The sequence below is a fragment of the Fringilla coelebs genome (assembly GCF_963513975.1).
Source record: "Fringilla coelebs genome assembly, chromosome: 3".
Lineage (NCBI taxonomy): Eukaryota > Metazoa > Chordata > Aves > Passeriformes > Fringillidae > Fringilla > Fringilla coelebs.
Genome location: NC_140030.1, coordinates 101666958 through 101691527, shown reverse-complemented (window position 1 = coordinate 101691527; position 24570 = coordinate 101666958). Strand labels below are relative to the sequence as shown.

Genomic DNA, 24570 nt, shown 5'->3' with positions numbered 1-24570 from the left:
TTGCCTTTAGGGGAAAACAGATGTCTCCTGTGCAGAACAACCCCCTTTTGTTTGTCACTTTGTTTTCACTCACTGTCTGTTGAGGAAAAGGGATTATAGCTGTCTTTAGCACTTCAGGGGAACATGTTTGTTTGGGCAGCATTTTGGGGTTTTCTGTGATAGTTATTTTAAGGGGTGGAAGCAAGGGTGTTTTTATTTTAAAACCTACCACTACTGATGGCATTGAACAGCTGTATTTATCTTACCTTTGGGTGTGCTCTCAGAGTGATCTGTCTCAGGCCCATCTGGGAGGTTTAGCTTCGAGATTTCCTCTGCATTCAGTCTGACCCAGGCATTGTTGGGGGTTTCCTGATCTTTTGAGGTAAAGGAATATTCCAGCTCACAAGGAGATTCAAAGTTGCAGTCAAATACTGGAAAAAGAAAATGGACACAAAACATGCCAGGTTAATTAAATCTGGTGTCTTCTGTGCTCAAAGGGAGCTATACATACATGTGCATGCACATTCATTTTGTACTTCAGTAAGTTAGGGCTTGATTTTTGTCCATAATGAGGGAAAAAGAAATAGGGAATTCTCTAAACAGACAGGCAAAAATGGGCCTGAAATGGGCTGCACAGGGAGGTTCATTGTGAAGGCAGCAGCACACCAAAAGAAATGCTCAAGAGCCAGTAATTCCCCTTCAGGACAGGTCAAAGGGCAGCTCAGGCTAAAGTGGAGAAAGACATCATCTGAATTGAAAGGAAAATAGCTTAGCCAATGGATGAAGTGGGACAGAAAGCCAATCTCTTGGGGGATGCTGCTTCAAATTCAAGCAGGACCATTAGATTGCAAAGAGCCCTCAAAAGATTCACACCCATGTTTCACCTCAGTGAGCACAGGTCTCTGCAAAGAGAGTCCTCTATCCTGGGCATTTGGAATGTGCTGGAAGCCATAGGGACTGTACCCCAGGAGGTGACATTCTGACCCCAGGGTCTGAAACTCTTTCCTGAGACAACAGAAGCGGTAAAAACCTGACTCCAGCTGCAGAACTTCAGCCTCCAGGCAGCACAGCAGCAGCTGCCTCCAACAGAGATTTCTCTTTCTGAGATGCTTCTCTAGGGAAACCCACTACCTTGCTGGTACAACTATGATTCATTTCCCAGTGTCCAGTTTGCCATCACAGCATAGTTCAAGCTGCTTAACACAACATGCAGTGACAACCTGCAAGGATTTTACTTTTAATTGCCGAGATCATTAAATTTTCTGGAATGCCCAGTATACATTTGCCTTTGTCACCACAGTCAGCACTCAACAGGATATTCAGTAAGAGAAAGAAATGGTTTTAGAACTAACTCAGTATTTCTGAAGAGGCTAGATCCATTTGAAAAAGCCAAGGAAAAAAATTCAGCTGCTCCTTGGAGTACTCTGCACTTTTTGTCTTGCCATACGATGCAGGTGAAACAAATAATCCGAACCAACACTGGTGAAATTAACTGATTTTTTAAAGCTTCAATTACATTCTCTGTTAAACATCTAATTTCTTCTTTGTAGGCACAGATTTATGTAGTTCAGCCTAGTCTCCTGGTGATAAAATATTTTCTAATCTGAAGGTTAGTACTGTTGCCCTCTTGCTATAGCTTTCCCACCTAATTTCCCTTTTTAACAGCAAGCTGGAAGGAACAGAGTATTTTTCCCAGTTTATATTTGATTTTCTTAACCAAGTGCTTTATCATTCACTCAGCATTTTAAATACTTCACAACACCAGGGAAACCATATTACATAAGGAGTCAATTTACAGCACAAGCAGCAGTAAATTAGGATTGCACACATTTCCTTAAATCCGAATGCACAAGCCCCTACTCTCTTCAGGCCCTTAAATTATCAATATAAATTTCATGATACATGAAGCACACTTCAATTTAGGCAGAGGGGAACTGTGGATATATTCATGCAGTTTGCTACTGCAATATGATAGCCAAACGTAAGATCATGTATTTCTAGCCCCTTAGATGGGCTTTAAAAAAAAAAAAAAAAAAAAAGCACAAAAAAACCCAACAAAAATAACAACTAAAAAACCCACCAAAAATCCCCAAAAACAAACCCCAAAAAGCAAAAAATCAAACAAAATATTTTTTTAACTGAAGTGTTAGAAGTCTGTTAAACTTTGCAGCTAAGCCCAGATGGACAAAAGAGCAACTGAACACCGAACTATAGTTTACAGAACATATATTATCTTTAGTAGTCACAGGGAACACCTTGAGCAGTGTGTTTTAAGGCACTGTCAAAAAAAATATGGAGGGGAGAAACACAGCTCATACAAGGATTTTTTTGATGGAACTCTCTGAATGACAAACGGGAAAGCCCAAGCCAAGGACCACACATGCCAAAACCAATCATTTCAAATCAACTATTTCATTCTTTGTGCACTTCTCTTCCTGATCAATCTCGTATTTTCTTCAGCTTTCCAGCAGTTACGGCTGCCTGCCCTGCTCTCGTGCCCAGCTGCTGGGAACAGAAGCCTTTGTGCTCTCCTAACCCTCTTGACCCAAGCAGAGGGGCCCTTCACAGATATCCAAAGGCACTCTCATTCTCCTCTCCAGTCCCCCTGACTGTCTGACTATGGTGCCACAAGCATTCAATGGCCAGCTCTGCTCCCCACTTTGCTGTCCCTTGCCAGAATCCCCATCCCAAAAGAGAGCTATCAATCAGCTGTGCAGCCTTTGACACAGCGGGCCCCTGACCTACAACTGGTGCAACTTAATTGGGGTAAGTGATTAAATACCAGGCACTGCTTATGAGCAGTGCTGTGACCCCTGCAGACAGCTAAAGCCTCTGCCTGGAGCAGAGAGAGTAAAGGAAGAAAAGGCAAGCACTAATGCCACTTCCTTCCCTGCTGTCCTCTTATGGCAGGGGTTCCATGCTGATGTCTCCTTATCACAAAGGTTTCACACCTTCCTGGTGTTTCTCGTGGGCAGCTCCCCAGAGCACGGACTCTTTCCTCTTCACAAAGCAGCCCACTGACCCCAGCTCCCTTCTCAACCAGCCATCCACTCTTTTATAGCACTCTTCTTCTCATTGCTTACAGCTGTGCCTGTTAAAGTCAGGCCCGTTCCTAATCTTTGATAATTGGCCCAGCTGCAACTCCTTAGGGATAAGATTACTTTCTACACTATCTTTATTTTCTTATACTCTCTCCCCCTACCCTTCCCTTGCACTGAAAGGCCTGCAGAGAGTGGGCATGATCTAGCATGCCTGCTGTGGTCACACTGAACTTCCTTCACTACAGGTGGTTCCTTGGAAAGGAGGGAGACTGTTTGGCTCACACATCCTACACAGTGCCAGTGATTCAGTGGAAACACACTTGCAACTTTTACATGATTCAATAATCCCCTCACATCACCAGAGCATCAGTACTTTTTACAAGCTCCTATTTAAAATAGTCCTGTATCAGACACAAATTTCAGGGCTATTATCCTATTCAGTACAAAGAAATGATGACAAAGAAATACTATCTGATGCAACACAGAAAAATCTATGCAAACAGCATCCAGTCTTACAAGGCTAACATTAACTTCCTACCCTCAGGCTTTCCTTCTTCCACAATGTCCTTCACTATCGACAATATAATATACCTCATAAAAAAAAGAATTATATAATTTTTTTTTCACTGGGAAGCCGGTCTTGGCGTGTTAGCTATTACATGATCACATAAGCCACGCTTGCAAATACAAAACCTGCATAATATTTGAATTGCTGCCACAAATCACCTGCCATTTTTTACATCTCTGCATAAAAAAAATTAGTGCTTCTCTTTCCTTTTTCACTTTTGTCTTAACATTTAAAAGCTACACCAAGTTTATTGCTTCCTTGCCCAGTTAAGCACAGAAAGCAGTAGCCATGTGCCTTTGGAAGCTGGATAAAGGCAATTCTGCCTTTTTTGTTTAACTGAAAAGCTAAACACTGCACAAAAGGGAATTAAAATTAACACAACCTCCAGTGGTGATTTTTTTAAACCCACTATCAATATAGATTGACTAGGTACAGAGCTTTTGGACTTGAATACTTTGCCTAGTCAGTAAAGTGGGGGGATTTTCCGTGACTTCTGATTTTCTAAAAGAGACATCACAGAGATTTAAACCAAGTACAGGCATTTATGTCAGAGCTATATTGACACCACAGATCATAAATGGTCTACGTGAGTTTAAGATCCATATAGAGAAAAAAATAGCAAAGTCTCTTCTTAATTAATAAATTAAAAAAGCCCAAAACAGAACAAACAACCCTTTGTCCAGCAATCTCTTTTATCTGAAACTGCTGGGCATGAGAGAGGCAGAACAGATAATTTATTAGAAGTCTATTTCATCATCATCACGCCTTTAAAGTGGAAACAAAAGTGATGCTTTTAATCAAAATGAGATAAAAACCTGTTTAAGAAAGGCTGTAGATATAAATCAGTTCAGCTTTTGGTATGTAAAAAGATACAGAACATTAACCATAGACTGAAAAGCCAATTAAGCTACTATTCAATTAAAAAGGCACTGGAATCTGTGTATGTCTGATTATGTTAGAGTCTTGTGAGTGTCTCAATTTATTTATTCTTTATCAACATACCTAACAACAATAATTTGTGCACAGATAACTAAAATATCTGTCAACCACATCTGTTTCAATTAAACTGATTAGAGTTTTCTAATAAACAAATGCCTTAAAATAGTACTGTAAATACCAAAGCACAGTAATCAGTGGGAAGCATTCTTTTACATTGCAGCAGGTCAGATTATGGATCATTCACTTTTGGGCCATCTTGGATCATTTATGTAACCACACACCACAGGAATATACCTTATTTAGAACAAAAACAACCTAATAGAAGGAGCTAGATTAAAAAAAAAACGCCAAAAACAAAACAACAAACAACCTGTTCTTGTTAAGAAGCTACTCTGATTATCTTTTCTACAGCTGCCCAAAAAAAAGATAAAGTTTATTTGGGCTATACCACATCTCCTTTCAAACGTAAAAATCTTACCAGCAGGTAGTTTCCTCTTAGACAGCTCCTTTCTAGTTCTACAGGTGTCTGGCTTTAAAAGGTCCTTTTCCCTCCTGGTCTGCTGACTCTTATAACTCACCCCTCAATTGCTCTCAGCTGGGCACATTTTGATAGGGTGTGGTTGCTTTCTGACCACTCTAGCAGAGCCAAGGGAGCAGAGAGAGGTTCTCTCTTCTCAGCAGGGCCAGCTTAGTAGGGGACATCCTCACTGGCACCTCATCAGCCTGCACATGACTAATTTCTACTCCATCTACAGCCAAATGTACAATGTAAAGGTCACTCACACCGATTAAGTCAGGACCACAATCTCCCTCAAGAACTCCTTCAGCAGCAACAATCACAGCAGCAGTGTAGAAACAGATAAAATATTCCTGCACAGGATGTCTTTTTTCAATACAAATATTGACAGATATTCCTTGTGGAGGAGACATAATTTAAATTGTGTAGTAGAGATCTGCTCTGCTGAGTGAGCTTTGAGACCTCCATCAATACCCACTAACCTCTATTTTACTCATGTTATAAGGCCTATAAGCTTTTAATTTATGACAGGGAAATGACAAATTGATTTTCCAGTTATTAATCCTAGTGACAGAGCCAGTTCCTAAAGCCTTCCCATTCCCTCTGAGTACAAAAGGGCAGAGGGCATTCAATCTAAAGGTTTCAATTGCCTCATCAGGCCTTTCTGAATTTCTATTCACCAAACCAGGGTGCGCATGTGGGGTGCCACAAAGAAGCCTGCAGGGATAAGTATTTGTCCCTGAAAATAGAACATAAGTAGGAGACACTGTGCTCTCTGGCTGTCAGCTCACCTGCCTGATGAACATCCAGGAGGACCCAAATACAGGAGGTCCCTGGAAGTGAGAATTTCTGGCTGGCACAAAGAAGAGATGAAACTTCTTGCAAATGAATTCCTGGTGCCGTATTTTAGCTTTGCAACTGGAGGCACAGCAGCAATTTAAAATAAGAGAATCTACCACAGGATGGAAAGGGCACAGCAGAAAAGCCCAGAGGAAAAGAGAAAAGGTGTTGGCAGTCACACAAATTCAAGAGCAAAAACAATTGCGGGGCTTAACTGCCTTGTTCCTGCTGAGCAAGCAAGTCTGAAGAGACAATTTCGCCTATTTCCTTCCATTGTCTAGCCCTGAGAAAGGGCAAACTGCACATTTTAAGGGATGATTATGTCACATGTGCCCTGCCAGGCGCCCTGGGTCTTGCTACCCTTGCAAATGCCTGTGCCAACAATCACTGCCTGCTGCTCGGGCTGCTGCTCCAGGAGCTGACAAGCGTGGGAGCAGCACCGTGGCCTGACAGGGGACGTGGGGAGCTGGGGAGACACTCGAGGAGCCCCACATTCAGCCCAGCTTTGGGGTCCACACCATCTGATGAACCTCAGTCACCTGCAAGTGCAGCAGTGAGTTCAGCTGGGCACGATGCCAGCTCCTCTCCCTGCCCTGAGACACAGCCTGCGCTCACCAGGGACCTCCTTTTAATTTCGAGCTGCTTAGCACAAGTTAGCTTATCGCTCTCTGCGTCCTTCTTCTGCACCAGCACTTTGCCCTGACCTTGACATTACTGACAGGGCTGCTGCTGTACCCTCACAGGGCTTTAAGGGCTCCTCAGAGCTTGCTGCCTGCCTGGAAGAGTTCAGTGGGGACAGGTTCTCCTCTGCAGCCAGGAGTGGAGGCTGTCAGTGTCAAGGCTGGTAGCACCAGCACTGCTCATCCCTTCCATGCCCACCGTGAAGGGAAACCACCCAGGTTTCCTTTGGAAGGGGCTTTAAGCTTGGATTGCATTCTGAGGAAGAAGTTTTAGAGGAGCAAATATATAGAGGAGCTACATATTGCATTCTGAAGAAAAAGTTTTAGAGGAGCAACACCCCGGGGAATATCCCAGCAACATCCTGGGAAGGGTGCTTGGGTCTGGATGCCCAGCACAGAGCAAGCTGCTCGCCTCCCTGTGGAGCCCAGAGCTCTCCTCATGCCAGATGCATTTAAATGAATCCTCTGGGGTATGAGCCACGATGGATGGGCCACTGCTTAGAGAAAACAGCAATAATGCAGCTATTCATTTATTTGTTAAGAGAATCGTAAAAATGACAGCATCTACTTCATATCCACCCAGCCCCTCAGCGTGCACCAGGGACTGAATCACCAAAATCTCTGACAGCTGCTTTGTTCAGTGAAAATCAAACTACAAAGAAAGGGCCAGGACTCCTTCATCAATCAATTATAAGCACAGTCTTTCAAGACAGCTACAGAGAGAGGTGTGAGGAAGGGGTGTTGGGAGAACAACTAGCAACAGCTCTCGTTTTCATTCCTCCTGCTCCAAGAAGTGTCAGAGCTCATTCTCCACACAAGAAATATTTGTCCACCAAGTCTCCCATGCAAGCAGCAAAAAAAACAATACATGAAAGTGCATTTCTAATGCCAGTTCTGGCCAAAAAAAAAAATGAAGTACTGAATAACAGCAGTTGTTAGAAAATATGCTCCAGTTGGCACTAAACAGTAGTTGGATGAACTGTCATATTTTGTCAATTCATACAAGGAACCTCTTGCATGAATTTCAAAAGATCTCTAGAGAAAATGAATACTTGAGAGATGGGGAGAAAAGACATTTGTTGTCTTACTGTTGTCAAACTGTTGTCTTATTTATTTTATTATTGAAAAATTTTGAGCTGTCACAGATATATTATCTGCAGATAAAAGATGATATAAGGAAAAGAAAGTGAAAATTTCTCCCTAATGAGTTTTTTTCTTCCTTCTTGCTTAACACAGCCTTCAGTTTAGCTAGGGAGATGCTGTGCTTCCTGACTTTCTTCCTTTTGGATTTCAGCACCACTGCACATAGCCAAAATACCATCTAATTGTTAAACAAGAATTCCTGCAAACGTACATGGGGTCACAGCATCTGCTATTTTATATGGAGCAATTCTGTTAATGTGGTGTGAGTAACTGCTGTTAATTGAAGCCTTGCCCTATTGCATCCATAATGCTATTTCCAAACTACATCACAATACTTGTTAGATTGCAAAAAGGATGTGTTTGGATTAAAATGATACATCACTTTCCTAGTATCTTTACTAGGAAAGCATTGATTCAGTTTTCCTCTGGGATGAAACAGCATTCTCCTTGTTCCCCTCCTGACTTAATCTCACCCCTGAGCAGGATCTTGCTGTAACAATCAGTTTGTATCCATACATCTCACTATGCCACGCTGAGCCAAGAATCACAACAGCTTTATCATTCTGAAGATGTCAGTAGTAGTCTGATTTGTTGTAGAATTATTAAACAAGTAGTCATGGGATGCTAACTGCAACATGAATTTATCTGGCTGGTGTCCTCTTTCTCTCCATCTTCCCTTTTCCATGTTCAGACTAACTGGGTTTTGTGGCAGCAGTGTCTATCTGGTACCCAACCGACATGAATTAAAGGGTGCTTATGACCTACCAGGAAAAAAAATTAATCATCTGACACCTGGCTGAGCAACTGCCATGCCACTGAGCATCAAATAAGTAGCAAGACTGACCCCAAATTATCCCACAGTAAAATTATTCCAATGCATTTTTATTTTTTTTTTTAGTCAGCAAACCAAATTCAGGAAATTAGGAACACATCACAGACGACATTCCATTAGAAAGTGTTAAAAAAACCCCAACAACCCTGTCAAATTAGTTTTCTGAAGACATAGAGCTGAGTGAAATTATTAATAAGTTGTTAATAGAGGCCATCCTGTGGATTAAGCTTTTAGTACCTATTAAATCAAAGCTGTGAATAATTATGTATTCTTGTAGGTGTGTGTTCCTCCTCTGCTGAACTCACCTTTTCTAGATGTTTTTAAGCACAATAGTGACTAGGCAGACAAATTTGCTCTCATCCTGAGTTTTAGTCCCAGGTGACTTTGCCATCCAAACACCACTATTTCCTAAGCTTTAGGTGGAAGAAAAAAAAAAAATCTGTAAACTATATAACCTGAAAGAGGTACTTCAGTACTTTGCCCAGTGCTGGTGCAGAGCAGCCAAGGAGTTCAGCTGCTACTGGACAATGTGGCAGAGAGACACAAAGCCAGCACAGTAATATAAGAACAGTTAAAAAGAAAAAGTCCAGCAGTCCAGCATGGCAACCTTAGGCCTGTTATTCACATAAAACATGTTCTTCTTTCAAAGGGTTGAATTGCATTTGATTTTTGCTCCAATCAATAGCTCTTTCCACAGCTGCCACCGTACCCTGCCAGCATCATGCTCCAGGTGCAGGGTTGCTGGCTGGCCCAGGGACATGGGGCAGAGAGGGATGTGTTAACTGCATGAAGGTCTGGAGGGGCAGCTGTCATCTGGAACCCCTATTACACAGGCTTATAAGATTTTATGTGGTGGACAATTGATTTCTTATAGAATACCTGTACAGAAGAGAAAATTAACATTCAACCAGCCAGGACAAGAAATGAAATATGTGGCTGGGTGCAGTTAATCATGTAAGCCTCAGGACAGAGATCCATCAGATCTGCAAATGGGAGATTAATACGCTACCATAAGTCCACATATGCCAAATGCATTAAAATTTGTTCTAGCCATAGGAAAGAGTCTGAGTGTACCTCATGAGAACAAAAAGATATAAAAAATTTGGAGATTTAAAGTCTCTTCCTGCCTCACAGGTTGAATTCCCAGATAATTTTGTCTTCACATGCGATTTTCTAAAAGGCAGGTGGATTTTGCATCTCTGAGATGACTGGTGATTAATCAATGCTTGGATTGAGACAAATGTAAAAAAAATCTGTAGACAAAACAGTAAAAAAGTCTTGTGAATGCATTGCTCCAGCATCTTCTTGTACCAGCAATTATCTTTTGGGATTGCTGCCTCTGGTTTCAAAGATATCATCGGGCACTTCTCCTGCCAGAACTACCAGAGAGAATCTGTCAGAATTCTTAATTCTGGGCAAAAGAGAAGAGAACTTAGTTTGGCAGAGGAAGAAGGACACCCCATATCAACTTACTCACTCTTTCAATCAGAGATTTCTCCAATGGTGTAACACAGAGAAAGTGTAATTAAGACAACTAATATTGCCCCACTCCAGCAATGTCACCAGTTAATTAGATGGGTCCCATCAGATGATTAGGCAAACAAAGTTTTGATAGAAGTTACTGAGCACTCTGTAATCAGTCATGCTAGGAGCAATAAGGAAAGCTGACAGAAGAAGAAATCACTCTAGTAGTAAAAGGCTGCTGGGTTTTATTTCTGCTTATGATTGATTGTGTGATTTTGGATTAACCAGTAATCAGAAGGCTGGGTCTTGGGACAGGAGTACTCACCTAGAGCTTGGATGGTCTAACTTTGTCTTCTTCCTCACTCTGCTGAGTCCCTGCATGACTTTCAAGAGCCATGTAGACCCAGGGCCAGTAATGAGCCACTGAAAGGAGCTGTCCACCCTGTCATGAACAGAGCAGCTCTGAACAGAAATCCAGCTCCCTGGGAAGTTTACTAATTAACATGCCAGTGGCTACAAGCTGAAGGTATGCAGAGGAATAGAAGCTTTAAGAAGTGTCCTCAGTTTTGGGCTGTGTCCATGGGCTCTGCTGCACATACACACCTCAGTCCTCCGGGGGCTGCAAATCTCAAGTGGCAGGAAGTGTCTGCACAGTGATGCTAAGGGGTGTTCCAGCCTGACATGTGTGCCTTCCAGGGCTACTACACTTTAATGAAATTTAATTCAATTCAATTAAAGGCTACTACCCTTTAATTTAAATTTTTGTAAATTTTAAATTGCAAAGCTAGAAAAAGCAAATTATTCCTGCCTCTCTTCAAGATTCTTCAGAAATTTCAAGGCGCATGTCCTAAATTACACCTACTGAGGAAGAAAACAGTTTCTAGTTGTCCTGAGTGAACACTGTATTTTGTGTAACACCTCATCAAATTCCTGCCTTTCCTTTCAAAACAGATGGTTGGAATCTGGTAGGGTTTGGTTTTGTGCAATCAGCTAAAATCATCATAAATCATTTCTGCTGAGATGCAGTACATTTATCTCCATGTGATGCTGTCAGATGGAATCAGTGCTCTTAGCTTTTAAGAGCAAAGCCTTCCCTTAGAATAGTATTACTGAGAAACTGAAAGAGTTTAGGAAGAAGTAATAAAGGATAAATTAAAAATCATTCTTGCAACTTCTAAGAAAACCAAGTAAGGGAAAAAAAGATTGTACTACTGTTGCTTCCAAAATGAAATTGGTGTGTCCTCATCACTCAAGCAGATACAACAGCTAGGAGCAGATATTGTATGCCAGTGGAAAGAATATATATTGCACACATAAAAGGCTGCAACATAAATTTGAAGAAATATGGGGCTCCTTCATATAGGTAGGTCAAACTTTTCCCTCAAGCAGATAATTACAGGCTTGGGGTGAGTAAATCTTATTAGCCTCTCAGCACCTTATCTCCCTGCATAGAGACTGGTAGTAGATATATAGTAGATATATTCTACTGCAGTCACTTTCTGGATTGCACATTAGATATTGCCTTGTGCAGTCCAGTCCTAACCACGGCCGTCGTACTTCACAGTGGGATGGCCATGGATAGGTCACACCTGAGGACAGATGAAAACACATTCTCAGATTTTGGAAGGGATGGGTGTTAGAAAAGGAGATGAGAAGCAAAAAGTTCAGTACACAGCTCCTCTCTTTGTATGATTGGTGAATTTCAACATGCCACTCAAATATTACAGTCTGGGCCCTTGTTTTTGAGGGAGCAGGGCAGGCTGGGGCAGCCCAGGTCACCACAAACCTCCACAGAGATGGCAATGACCTCAGGCTGGGCTGAAATGGGACTCCTGGGCCCTTGGGCAAGGTGGGGGAAGTCCCAGGGACAGCTGGTAAGGGGCACTGAGGCTTACTAGTGCCCCCAGATACTGCCAGGATGGATATTTTACCATGAAATATTTGAGTTGTGTTGCTTTAGTCCGGTATTACACCAAAGGCTCAGGCAGGGAGTTGCAGCCTCTCGAGGGTAACATATTCATGGTACTCACTGTGTCGTCCTCTGTGGGAGAAGAAAGGGGATGTGTCTCTCATGACCCAGGTCAGGTTCCAAGCAGAGTAGCCAGGAGGAAGAGAAGGGCTCCTTGCTGTGTGATCCAAAGGGCTCGGACCTTTCGTTAAAAAAAAGGAAGCCAAGAAAGAAAAGCCCATTAGGTGTGATGCAGCTGTTTGCATGCTACACATCAAGTGCAAGAACTTAAGCAGCTTTATTGACCATATGCAATAAGCACCAATTTTCAACTACTCATTGGTTGGTTCTTCCTTCCTGATACGTGCATGCAGAGGCACACAGGACAGTTGTTGCTTTACAGTGCAAAATCATCTAGAAACTTTGTCAAGTGTCATCTCACACTGATTCTAAGTTCTCTTTGACCTTTCAGTCCCCCAGTTTGGTTTTTTTTTTTTTTAAGTTCTGCTAGCACAAGGAGATCTTGTACATGGAACAGGCAAACATGTACCCATCTTGTGTTCAACAATGCATCTCAAAGATTCCTTTTGTGATCCAAATACTACAGGCAAGTTCTGTACAAACCTGCACTAACTCTGCAAGACCACGATAGCATTAGAGGTGTAAAGAGAAACAGTGTCTGAAATAACACACAAGATCAATGAACAAAGTACAGATTTTCCCTGTGAATGTTTAAGTTGGGTTTTCTGAAGATATCAGGATCTTGGTCTCATTTTTTGAGATCCTCAGAAGAAAGGTAGGATTTAAGTATGTAGGAATACAGGCAGGAAAAGCTTGTGTTTGGGAGATTTGCTTGATGGGAAAAAAAACCCAAATCTCTGGATTTCTGATTTCTCTACAGAAGCCATAAAAAAGGGCCTATTTAAGAGAATAATAGTAGACAAAGTAAATGGCTGAAGTCTTGGGGAAAACACTGCTTTGATTTTGTAAAAAAATTTACTTCCCACTTCCACCAAAGAAAAACTGGAAAATTTCAGAGGAACTTCTCAGAAGCTTAAATACCAGGTGTTAGTTGTGCCCTATCTTGTTCTCAGTGCAATCTCATTTTTAGCACACTCTTGTAACCAAGTAGCTGTAGACAACCAAGAGAAAAATAACCACTCTTACGTAAGAGCTGTAACTCTTACTCCTTGCTTACAGCAATATTCTTCAAGATAAAAATGAACTTCACACTGTATTGTAAGACATTCTGGAGTGGCTATAAAAGAATATCCCTAATGGCTCAATTAAACCTGGTCTCTATGCTAAGTTAAAGTGCCATAACTAAACACCCCTTATTGTTGTCTAGAATGTGGCTGCACAGAAGATCAGGCCAGAGATTTGTGAAGGGAGGCAGCAAACTGGTGTCCTGCCTGCAGCTGTCATTGATGAAGAGATAGGTAACCATGGAATAATCTTTATATTGGCTTTTCCTCCCTAACATCAAGACACGTCTTCCAGTAGCCCCTGATAAAGCTGGTTGTGGAAAATTATGTCAGGTTTTATTACAACAGTTAAAATAGCTGCTAAAAGCAGATTTTTTTTCCCCTACAAATGTGCTTCACTTTGATGCTACTATAAAATAACAAAGAAAAGAAGCATATTAATAAAAAATGAGCTCCTGAAATAAGGTGGTTTTCAAAGCCATGTGTGTTTTGCCTCATGTGTGATGTCTGACCAACATCAATATCCCTGTTATATGACATCTGTACCCAGTGACTCTCCCAAAGAGGGAATAATTTAATATCCAGATCAGAGATCTCCCCCAGACAAGAACTCTGGGGCTCCTTTACCCCAAACAGACCCAAATGCATGCAGATGTCACTCATTTAGTGCTCCCAGAGAGCCTAGACCTTGTGCTGCAATCCTTTGAAAACTTCACAAAAACCTTTAAAAACTGACCTGTTTCCCACCTCTGCTCCCATGGCAAAAGCCACTGAGGTGCATTTCTCTCCCTAATGCTTCAGTCACAGAATTTAAAATTGAATCTCTTCACCTACCCTGGGAGTCACTACCACAGGATCAGCACCACAGCAATCAGCTGTAGTACTCCAAATTCCCTGGCACTTCTCACATTCCAAAAAATGCCTCTCCATCTTGCATTCTTCAGAATTCCTGCCTACCTTCAGCCTCTGCTAAGTGGAAATGTTCCCACTGGAACCAATAAATGCAGTGAATTGAGATAAAAAATAAGATTGAACATCTGAGCAGAGAAGACAAGGCAGTCCAGGCACCTGAACCTTCCCTCAGCAGCAAGAGGTCAATAAGAGATAATACAAAAAATTGAAAGTTTTTCCTCTGTTTTTAAAGAATGGAATGGATTCAGTCCAATTCATTCTAACCCTAGAACTATTTTATCCCATGTTCTTTGGGGTTAATTTTAGAACTTCATCTCAAATGATTTATTTGGGCTATTGGTCTGAACTTGAAGACAAGAAGATTGTATCAGAAGTTATGAATCTTTCCCAATTAAGTTATCTTCCACGAAAGATGCTGGGTAAAAGGTTTTTGTATAGCCAAGAGGCCACTCTTCACAGTGAGGAATGATTTGATTTAAGCATCAGCTTTAGGCTGGGAAAAGGAGAGACCTTTCCTCTTCCACCTTCAGGGTGTTTTACATCCAGAAAGATAATAATGGGAGACCATTTCAGCTAAATAAATGCTTTTTGTTCAGCAAGGGCAATGCAAACATAGACCACAGTCTAGCCCTTTTACAAAATAAAGGAGTTTTTTTCCTCTCCAAAATAATTCAATTTAAGCCAAAAGTCACTGAGAAAATGTGTCTGCTTGTTTTTAGATATGCTAACCTCCAATTCCAGTTGTTTGTATCAGGGTACTCTGTCACCTGTCAAAAGTAACCCTAACCTTTAAAAAAAAATTAATGGATTGGCAACTGGAAGATGACAACTCCATTTTTAGTAGCCAGACATATGCCAAGGTACAAGAGAGGTTTCTTTTATATTCCTGCCTGAAGACATACCAGGACCAAATCCTAGCCCTAGGTGCTCCATCACAGCAAGAAACATGCACCTGCAGAGAACATTTGACATTTCTGTTTTTTAAACTTGTGCAAAGGTATCTCCTTAGGGGATGTAAAATTCAGTCAGTTCACATGGGGTTTCAGGGAAAAAAAAAAAAAAAAAGAAAATGGTTCATGTGTGCTGAAATCAAGCCTTAAGGCTACAAATTATTTAAATAAAATATTTATGTATTATTTTAATGAAAAATACCTCTTTAACAGAGCAACCCTTGATGTTCACATAGAAATGGGACAACAAGAAAAGCTTTCTATGTGAGTAATTTTTAAACAAACAGGATTTCCTCCCTTTTTTGTCTTCTCTGGAAGAAGGAATATCCCCAGCAATTAACATATGCAATTTCCTAAAGGTTCATGTAGTGCAGAAATGTAAATGAATTTTTTACCAAAACATTCAAGCTTTCTTTAACCAAAAAATGCTCCACCACGTGACCAAATATTGCTTATTGCTCCTTTGGGATATTGCTTGATTACTCAGCTCTCTCACTGTGCTGCGCTGTATTATTTGCAGTTTCTCTGTGGTAAATCTGAGGTGACAGACCAGCATGTACCTGTCCTCTAGATTTCAGAGTTGCAACAGATGTGTAAGATAATAACTGAGATCAACATGTACTTTGAGCTACATCTACATCTAAAAGAATATCTCAAAATCCCTCATGTTTGTTTGTATGGAAATCAAAAGTCAAAATTAGTCGTATTTTCGGCTCTAATTTATAACAGCCATCAATAGAGTAGTTCCTAGTAATTATTACAATAATGTGTTTAGAAACAGTCACCATTATGATCTGGACTTGCCAATCTCTGGGAAAGCCTGACATTTCAGAAAAGGTTATTCCAGTTCTAAGAAAAAGGTAGTGATTTTCCACAGAAAGGATATTACGACATTAAAACCTGGATTTTCCAGTCTCTGGGAAAGCCTGACATTTCAGAAAAGGTTATTCCAGTTCTAAGTAAAAGGTAGCAATTTTCCACAGAAAGGATAATATGCAGTTATCTTTGCACTATCAACAAAAGGAAGGACTAAACTACTCAGAACCAAGGCAACTTCATTTGGTTAAAACAAAAAATCTTTCAGAGAACTGGCTGCCCCAGGTCAGGGAACCTCTGCAGACTTCTGTGGGCCAGAGGCAGGTCAAAGGCACCCTTGGGAAGAGACAGATCCAACACTGCAGGCTCCTGAAGCCAAACACCTTGATCTTGCCAAGGAGCTCTCAGGACCCTGCCTTTAGGAAGACTTGGCTGGTGTGACCAGCGGGATGTTTGGGCTTGGCTGGTGTGACCAGCAGGATGTTTGGGCTTGCCTCTGTTCAGCTGGAAGTGTAAATTCCAGAGGCCTTGATAAAGGATTGCTGAGCTCCTACCTCCACAGAAGGTCTTGGTTTGTTTGGTTTTCTTTTTTGGAGGGTATCCTTCCATCCCTGACTAGAAAAGATCCCCCGAGAATTCCCTCTCAAATTCACAACTGATCCTCACAATCACACTAACAGTGCTCACACCACTTAGAAGCTTTCATTTTTCCCTCTTCCCATCTACAAACAAACTCAGTCACCCATGAAAGTGCAAGAAACACAATATTGAGGTGACCAGGCAACACCAAACCCAACAAACAGCCCAAGCAAATGCTTTGTGAATAATCCATGCACTCAACCATGCTCACACAAATCATTGTCTAAATGAAATTTAGCAGTAAAATTCAAATTCTGTCTATGGTCCTGATGGAGAGCAAGGCAGAGGGCAAGCTCTTTGCATGCAGTTTCTTGCTCTGAGTAGTTGCTGAGCTTTTTTTACATTAATAGGTGGATGTACTCCAGGGGTTTTTTTCACTAACCTTTTCTACGGTATGAAAATGTTCACTGACAGTCTGTCAAGTTTATCTTTTTCAGCTGGAAAATATATTTAATAATGCATTATGTTACAATGATTTTATGTCATACCGACAGCCTGATGAGTGCAAATAAAGTATAGCGTGTGTGTCACAAAAACTGTGCTGGATGGCTGCAGAGAGGGAATTTGCATTTAGTGGGCTGTAGCAGACCTGTGGATAGTGAATTCAGTCTGCATGAGGCACAGGACTGATCAACAATGCTGACTGGCAGGTGCTTGATGAGTAACTTTGGGAATAGCACACACTACCTGTACATAAGGCACGTGTCTCTAACAACACTGTATTAACTCAACCACTGGGTTATCCTTCTGACCCTGACTTTTTCTTTTTTCATTTGCAAGCCTCGTTTAAAATTTTCTTTTCAACCCTTTATGTTAACCATACACTTTTTCCCATCTCCTTTTCAACTGGAATATTAACTTTTTATTGAAAAAACCCAAATGCATCATGACTGATTAATCCCACAGCTCCATTCTTTTTCTACTGACAAGGCAGTTCGTCTGCCAGACATGACCCATGAACATTTATCGAGGAGAGAATGTGCTAAGTCTGGGAGATGTGGCCTGATCAGTGGAACCCTTGGATCTGGAGGGAGAGGAACACAAATTGCAATTTGATCAAGACATTGCAATAGGGAAATATTAACTAGGTATAAGGTGCTGCTGCTCATGATAGGAGAAGAAATAATCCACATTTTCCATACAAAGAGCATTAAAATCAACCAATTAAGATGACCAAGCTTATAATAACTAATACAGTTTAAAAATGTACTGCCATCTAGAGCATAGTACTGCATCTCAGGTGCTCTGCAGCTGCCAAAGACCTGCCCAGCAGGACACCACAAAACAGCCATGATTCACTGATAAAGAGCTCAGGGCCTCAATTACAGACCAGGCTAGGAATGGCTTAATGGTGTTACTCATCTGTGTGCACACAAGAAACCTTTAAAATATCCAACTGCAGGCTGAGTTTTGCTGTAATAATCTTTTACAGCACAATTAAGCACCTTTGTGGGCAACACAGAGAAAGCAAAGGATTGAGTGTCAGCAATTGAACTGCTCTTAACTCTGGTTCAGAGCCTCAAAAGCTGAGGCTGCTGGCAGGGCTGTGCCAAGGGATGCACTTCTCTGGCTTGCCTTGCCTAGTCTGCAGCTTAGCTGAACTGGGGGGGAAAGCCCTGCAGCAGCAAAGCTCCATGTGCAAACACATCTTCTGAATTTTGGATGCTTGTTTTTTGTATCAGCTTTTAGACATTTCAGGGCCACAGCTGGAAAAGGAGTACTGGGATTGTGATTTTGTAGGGCTGTGGTATTGCTACACAGGGCAATACTTGCCTTGTCTTTGAACTCATAACAAATGCATCTGAATTACTGACCAGATATGCAGTGAAAACCAAAAGGAATCTAGAGGTCTGTCTGTGCTGTGTTTCCTGCAGCACAGACAGACCTCTAGACACTGCAAACAGTAGAAAAATGCCAGGTAGAAAATCTGCAGAATCGGTAACCTTTCTACTCAGGCACACTAAAGTACTTCAGGTTGCAGATATCTGAACTTTTTCTGTCCATGTGGAAATAAAGTGACCCTTCCACTGTCATCTGGGGTATTTGTGTGCTGTAGCTTAGGAAAACTTCCAAAAACAACTGAGAGACAGAATTAATGTCTGGTATGTGTGTCAACATTAGAGAGCTCCTCCATTCATGGTCATTGGGAGCCTGCTGCACTGGCCCCCTCCTTCAAGTGTTCTTCATCCAAAGGATTTTTGAGCAGTTGCTCATCGGTATGAGTATTTAATATATTTTTTTTTATGCACACACACACACCCCAGACCATACCAAAATGATCACTATGCTGGTATATCTGCTATACCAGTCTGGTTCTCATCTTCCAGACCTGGGGTCCTGATCTCACATATTGCCCTGTCTGTCTCTGCATGTCTTGTCTCACCCCTCTGCACTCTGTGCTTTCCCCTGCTCTGTACCCAGCTAACATTACCTCTAGAACCACAGCGGCCAGACTTGCAAGCAAAAGAAATTGTTGTTTTGACAGTGTTTTAATAATTCATTACACACACTGACTTCAAACCATTTAGTGCCTTCACCTTGGGTTTCTGCATAGCTACAGACACCCAGATGGAGTCTCATCAGATCAGCACACTTCCTATATAATTTTAAATAGTGGGGTTAAAGAAGTAGAAAGAAACAAACCCAGAAACAACCCCCTGCTCTTTATACACATAAAGCCTTTTTTTTTGTGCTACACTGACTGCATTCTAAATCAGAATACACACACAAACTCACACCACTGAACAGTTATCACTTTAACACAGCTACAGATATTTCAATATTCAGTGGCCCACACCCCCTGCAAATTTTAATACAAGCTCATATTTTTTCTCAACATCTGCATTTTAAATCTGTGTCTCATGCTTTAAGATGTGGCATTCAGCGCTCACTTTTTTTCATCTTTGTACTTCTTTTCAGTGGACAAAAACCCATGGAAAAATTCCTCAAACATTTAAATGCTGGGGAAATGAGTATTTGAAGGCTTTGCAGATCTGAATCTTTGGTCTGCAGGAAGGCTTTCACCCTCAGAGCAGGCAGCCTGCATCACCTTTTAAAGACTTCTTTGATCAGGATGAAAAAGGTAGTAATTCACTTCTCCTCCCACACTTTCATGCCATGTCAGAACCTCTGGCTCTGGAGACACTCATAATGAAGTTTGGGGAACATTTATTTTGCCTTTCATAGACAATATCTAAATGCCTCCACTCTCTGTCAAAGCCATCCACAGTCACACAGGACCTGAGCATTTACAACCCTCTCTTTGACTGCACTGCAGCATTGAGCTTGGATAGCAGGGAGAGAGGAAACACAGCTCAGTTTCACACACCTAATACATATCAAGGGAAAACCTAACTTTTATGCACTGCAGTTTAAAGGTCCAAGTTCAGCCTGAGTTAATTTGGTCCACCTCATTTGTCTGGATTTGCCTGGGGACCCTCCTTCCCTGTAGCCCATAATACTGCTACACATATCTCTTAATTGGTAAAAAAATAAAAAAAAAATTTAAAAAAAAAAAAAAACCAAAACAAAACATTTTGAAGATGTGCACAATCCTTCTTCCTCAAAGAGTGTGGGACTTTGTCCAGAGCAGTCTCTGGCATAAACTCACCTTAGGTGCAAGCTGGCTGTGTTTTGCTGCCTGGAACCATTCAATAATGCCAGAAGGAAATGGCAGCCAGTAAATACAGGTTATTTGGAAGAAAGCAACAGCAGTGGCATAAGTCAGCCTTATTTTTCCTTGTTATTATCATTATTACTATTACTGCTTCTGTGAAAGGAGGGGAATTCTGTGCTTACTGCACAAGTACATGTGCAAGTTAATGTTGGCAAAAGGCTCAATAATGGCTCTTCATATAGAAATAGAAATCCAGGGGCTTTTTTTTTTTAATCAGATATCCCCACCCCTTCACATTTAAAATAGGCCACAAACAAAGGAAATAAAATACAGCAACTTCAGTTAAAAACTGGAGATTTCCTGTACAATAGAGGCAGAAATCATGAAGTGATGTTTCCCACAGACAATTTGCCTCATCTGTATCATGTGGAAAGGTCACTACAGCTAAAGAGGCCTTGTCCACTTTTTATCCATGGAATATCTGAAATCCCATCTGAAATCTTTGAATCCAAAGATGGCATTTTAAGAGTAGAAAATTTTAAATTGTGCCTACCATATCAAAACTAAATGAATGCTCAGAGGAATCAGAGGAAGCCCTACATGTTTACAGCAGACACAAACTGTGAAGAGGTGAGAGTTAAGAATTTCCTGCCATTTGTGTGGCCAAACCCATTTATTTGCTGCATTAGGCACTTCTGTTAAGCTGTAGTGTTGAAGAGTTGCAACAAAAGTGCAGGGTGTTTTGGTACCAGAGAAAATACAAGACATTTGTTATTGGTAGGCAAGCTGCATTATTTCTAGAAATAGAAAAAGAGTGTGATGACTATTTCAATCTAAAACACAGCTGTCTTGGCAGGAACAATAAAAACTAGTTCATATTCCCTTTACTGGGAAGGATGCCAATGTGCTTATATTGTCTATTTTCACTGCAGCATTTAATTTTGCTTAAGGTAAAGGACAGCATCTCTGACTACAACTGTGGGGTATTTAGATGTGAAAGTACTGCTCAAGGAAGTTCTGTAAGTGCTGCCAAAATGAAGGCCATAAAGCATCTGAGAGAGGCATCAGAAACTCCTGTCTTCACTCCCACAGACATCTCTAAATTGACTATGAGTAAAGATTGTAAAAGGAAATTGCTTGTCATTCTGTTTTTCAGGTGCTGAATTAAAATAAGAAGCAGTATCCCTGAAGATACCCTGAATTCTGTAGGATGTTTTGGGTTCCTTGGCACAATTTTGTTCTGTGCAGCTGCTTTCCAAAGATCTTAACTGCTAACTGACCCTCAGCATTCCCTAAGGAAAGGTAAGTGATGTAGAGCAGCTGATGCCACCAGCCGCCTCTGTCCCCTGCTGGATGGCACCAGCAGTTATGTGACATAAAAGAAGGAGCTCCAGCTCAAGGTACCCCCCCTGTGTATGGGGCAGGATGGCCAAGATTCTCTCTGCTGATGCCAACTATGCTGCTGTGGAGTTCTACTCAGGCTTGTATTTGGTCTCTGCTATAAAGACAACTGTTCAAATACACAAAAAAACGCAGTCTAAGGTGAGTAGGGAGAGGAAGGTTACCATCATCTGCCTGTCACACAGAGGAGGAGATTTCTGGGATCTCTCTTACATATTCCTGCATGCTGCTTCAGCCTTCCGTTTGGGGAAAAACTGGTGAGGTGGGCTGGGCTGAAAAGCTGGCCCCTAAGGTACTAAAAAAAAATTAGAAGAAATTAACTACACAGAAAAAAAATGGACATATAAATTACAGGACTCTTATATGTAAGGATACTAAGAAACCATGGGATTAAATGACCTGCTCAAATTCACACTGCACAGCAGTAGTAGAGTCTAGAAAAGAAAATAATTTTTACTGTTTCCTTCTTCCCAGAAGTCCCCACTTCTGGTGGTCCAGCCCTGTCTGTGTCAAAAGACTTCACCCTGCCTTGTGAAAGGGGAATTCTGAGCATTTGGAACAGAGCTCGTGTGTGGCTGGGGCTGAGAGCTACACAAAAATAAAACAAAATAGCTGTGCAGAAATATCTAGAAGGACAGGCAGATACTTTATGTGGATTTTTCCTTTTTCATTTCTCCCCAAGTTTATGTCTGTCTAAATCCTTCCCTGCAACAGGAGAAATAGCTTTGCTCTTCTTCCCCCCAGAACCTGCGCTGTTCAAATCAGAATTTCCCAAAGTGATTACCAAAAGGCCTGTAAGAGAAATGATTACAAATGGCTGAGTTAACTGCTACAGACGGCCTCATCAGTCATCATAATGTGATCTCAGCACCAGGGTCATCAGAACAGGCAACTTGTCATGACAGATGACACCTCTTCAGGAACACTTCCTCCCATGACTTTTCCCAAAAAAAATCCCTTGGGATAAGCACTTGCAAATAATGGTCTTTAAGCAATAATCAAGGAGGAATCATCACCAGCTGCCCTCATGAGCGCTTCCCTGACGGGGTTTGTTGGGTTTTGGCTTTTTTTTTAGCCTCTGAGTGTGGAATGTTTTATCTGCTTGCGCGTCTTGAAATCAAAGTAGTTTTGGCAGTTGCTCTAAAGGTGAATTTAGAGATGATGATAAGAGAGACAAATGAGGAGACAGGAGGCCTGAAAAGGCTGAGGCAGCACTGTGAGCCTCCCACCACTTTTCCACTGCCAGCCCCCAATGCCGCAAAACAATTTGTAATCTATGCCTCATTTTCCACATCTAGGAAAGAAAGAGTATATGCTCTATTGTACATCTGCTATGGAAACTGCTTAGCTGAATTTATTTGAGTTATACACTGATGAACACCTTCTGTGATGAACACCACACTAACACCCATCACAAATAAAGGCCAATTTATCATCTCATATATACTGCTTCAGGAACTGGATCTCAAGAGCTAATTCCATTCCCACCTCATCTTATCTACAACGGGATCTAAGATAAATTTTGTAGTTTCTCCTTTTGCCTTTTTATTCTGCTACTAAAGTGGAAGTAATGATGCTCACTGGGTTTGGAAATCTTTGAGTAAAAGGCAGTAAATATTTTTATGACGAAATATTTAAGCAAGGTTTTCAAAATTTAATTTCCCTCCAACCCTACTGTCCTGCTTCTCACACATACAGCTTTCACTATGGCTATGGTTAAAAGCTTGTGTAAGAAGCACAGTTGGCTTCTTAGTAACATACATCTCTGTCACAGTGAAGAGGCAAACTCTCTGCAGTGAGCAGTTTGCTTGTGAAATCTGGCACTTGTTGGCTGTTTGCAAATAGTTCATGGGCAGAATGCAGTTGATGAATACTTTGAAATTACTCAAATATTTACTGGGAACAGATTTCAGCCCTTGGGGTTTTCTGTTTGTTTGCTTTGTGTGGTACTCCAGTCATGCACCAGTTGGTCTTTCAAATGCCTGTGGTACACAATAGGTGCTGGATCTGAACAACATTACAAATTTCTGCTTTGCAGGGAACTCCATGATTTCTTTTTGTTTCCAATCCATGTGTAGGAATGAACAAGAATAACACTGAAGTTTCCTCAAAATAAAATCTTATATAGGAAAACAGCTGGGGAGCAAATGCTTCTGTGTAAAGGAATTAAAATTAAAGTGTTTCCATGTCAATTTTACAGTAAAATATACCATAGTATAGTTGCAAATGAAGTAAATTATAGCACTGCTTCATCATAGTAAGGCCAAAATACTTCATTTTGATTTTCTCTCAGACTGAAAAAGACCTTGGCATTTTGTGTAAATTGACATATTCCCATAGGAAGTCTAGCTTTCAAAATTATATTTCTTGATGGAAAATCTGCCATTAGAAAACAACTTTAGTAATTCTAATTCTTATGCATCTGACATGATAAGAGTTTGCTATTCCGCTGCCAGAGCATCTCTCTGAGAGTCCCCTGATAGGGACCTTGAACGGGAAAAGCCACTCAGAAAAACACTCATGGAGAGTCAATGAGGTCTTGTAGAAAATTTAGTAAAGAGCAAAACAGAATGAGCACAGCTATGGCAAACCCATAAGAAATTCAAATTTTAAAAACCTCTATTGGCAACAAACTTCAGGCGGATATTTATTTTTATTGACAGAGAGGGAGCTGCGTGTCAGAGGCAGCACAGCACACTGTGGGAATTACAACAACAGGCTGAATCCCCACCAGAATGATGCACTGCTCCTTATATCCATAGCCTGCTCTAATAACACTGCTGAGAATTTCAGGATGGAAAACACAAATTTCCCTTTCCTTTGCAAAAAAATACTGGCCTTTCTGTCCACAAGCTGCCCACGCCTGCACTCACAGTCACACCTCAGTGCAAGCAGCTGATCCATCACTGAGGGCACTGTGGAGCTGCAGAGAGCCTCTCTGCAAGTTTGAATCCCATCAGGGAGGTAAGAACATTCAGACTTTCATAATTACTGGTTTCAAATTAGATGTCTTTTGAAACGGTTTTCCAAACTTCTTCCAAGGCCTGCCTAACATCTTTCTGTCAATGGCAGTAAGAAAC

General features: G+C 41.2%; 1 protein-coding gene across 1 annotated transcript in view; it reads right to left on the bottom strand.

The window, feature by feature from the left end:
* The window catches only part of ALK (ALK receptor tyrosine kinase), a gene marked incomplete at both ends in the record, with an annotated part of 301668 nt that overhangs the window by 208139 nt on the left and 68959 nt on the right, over positions 1 to 24570 (bottom strand). The window contains 2 exons of the mRNA XM_084202540.1: positions 246 to 410; positions 12034 to 12153. Coding sequence (XP_084058666.1) covers positions 246 to 410; positions 12034 to 12153 — 285 coding nt within the window. The remainder of the gene's footprint in view (positions 1 to 245; positions 411 to 12033; positions 12154 to 24570) is intronic.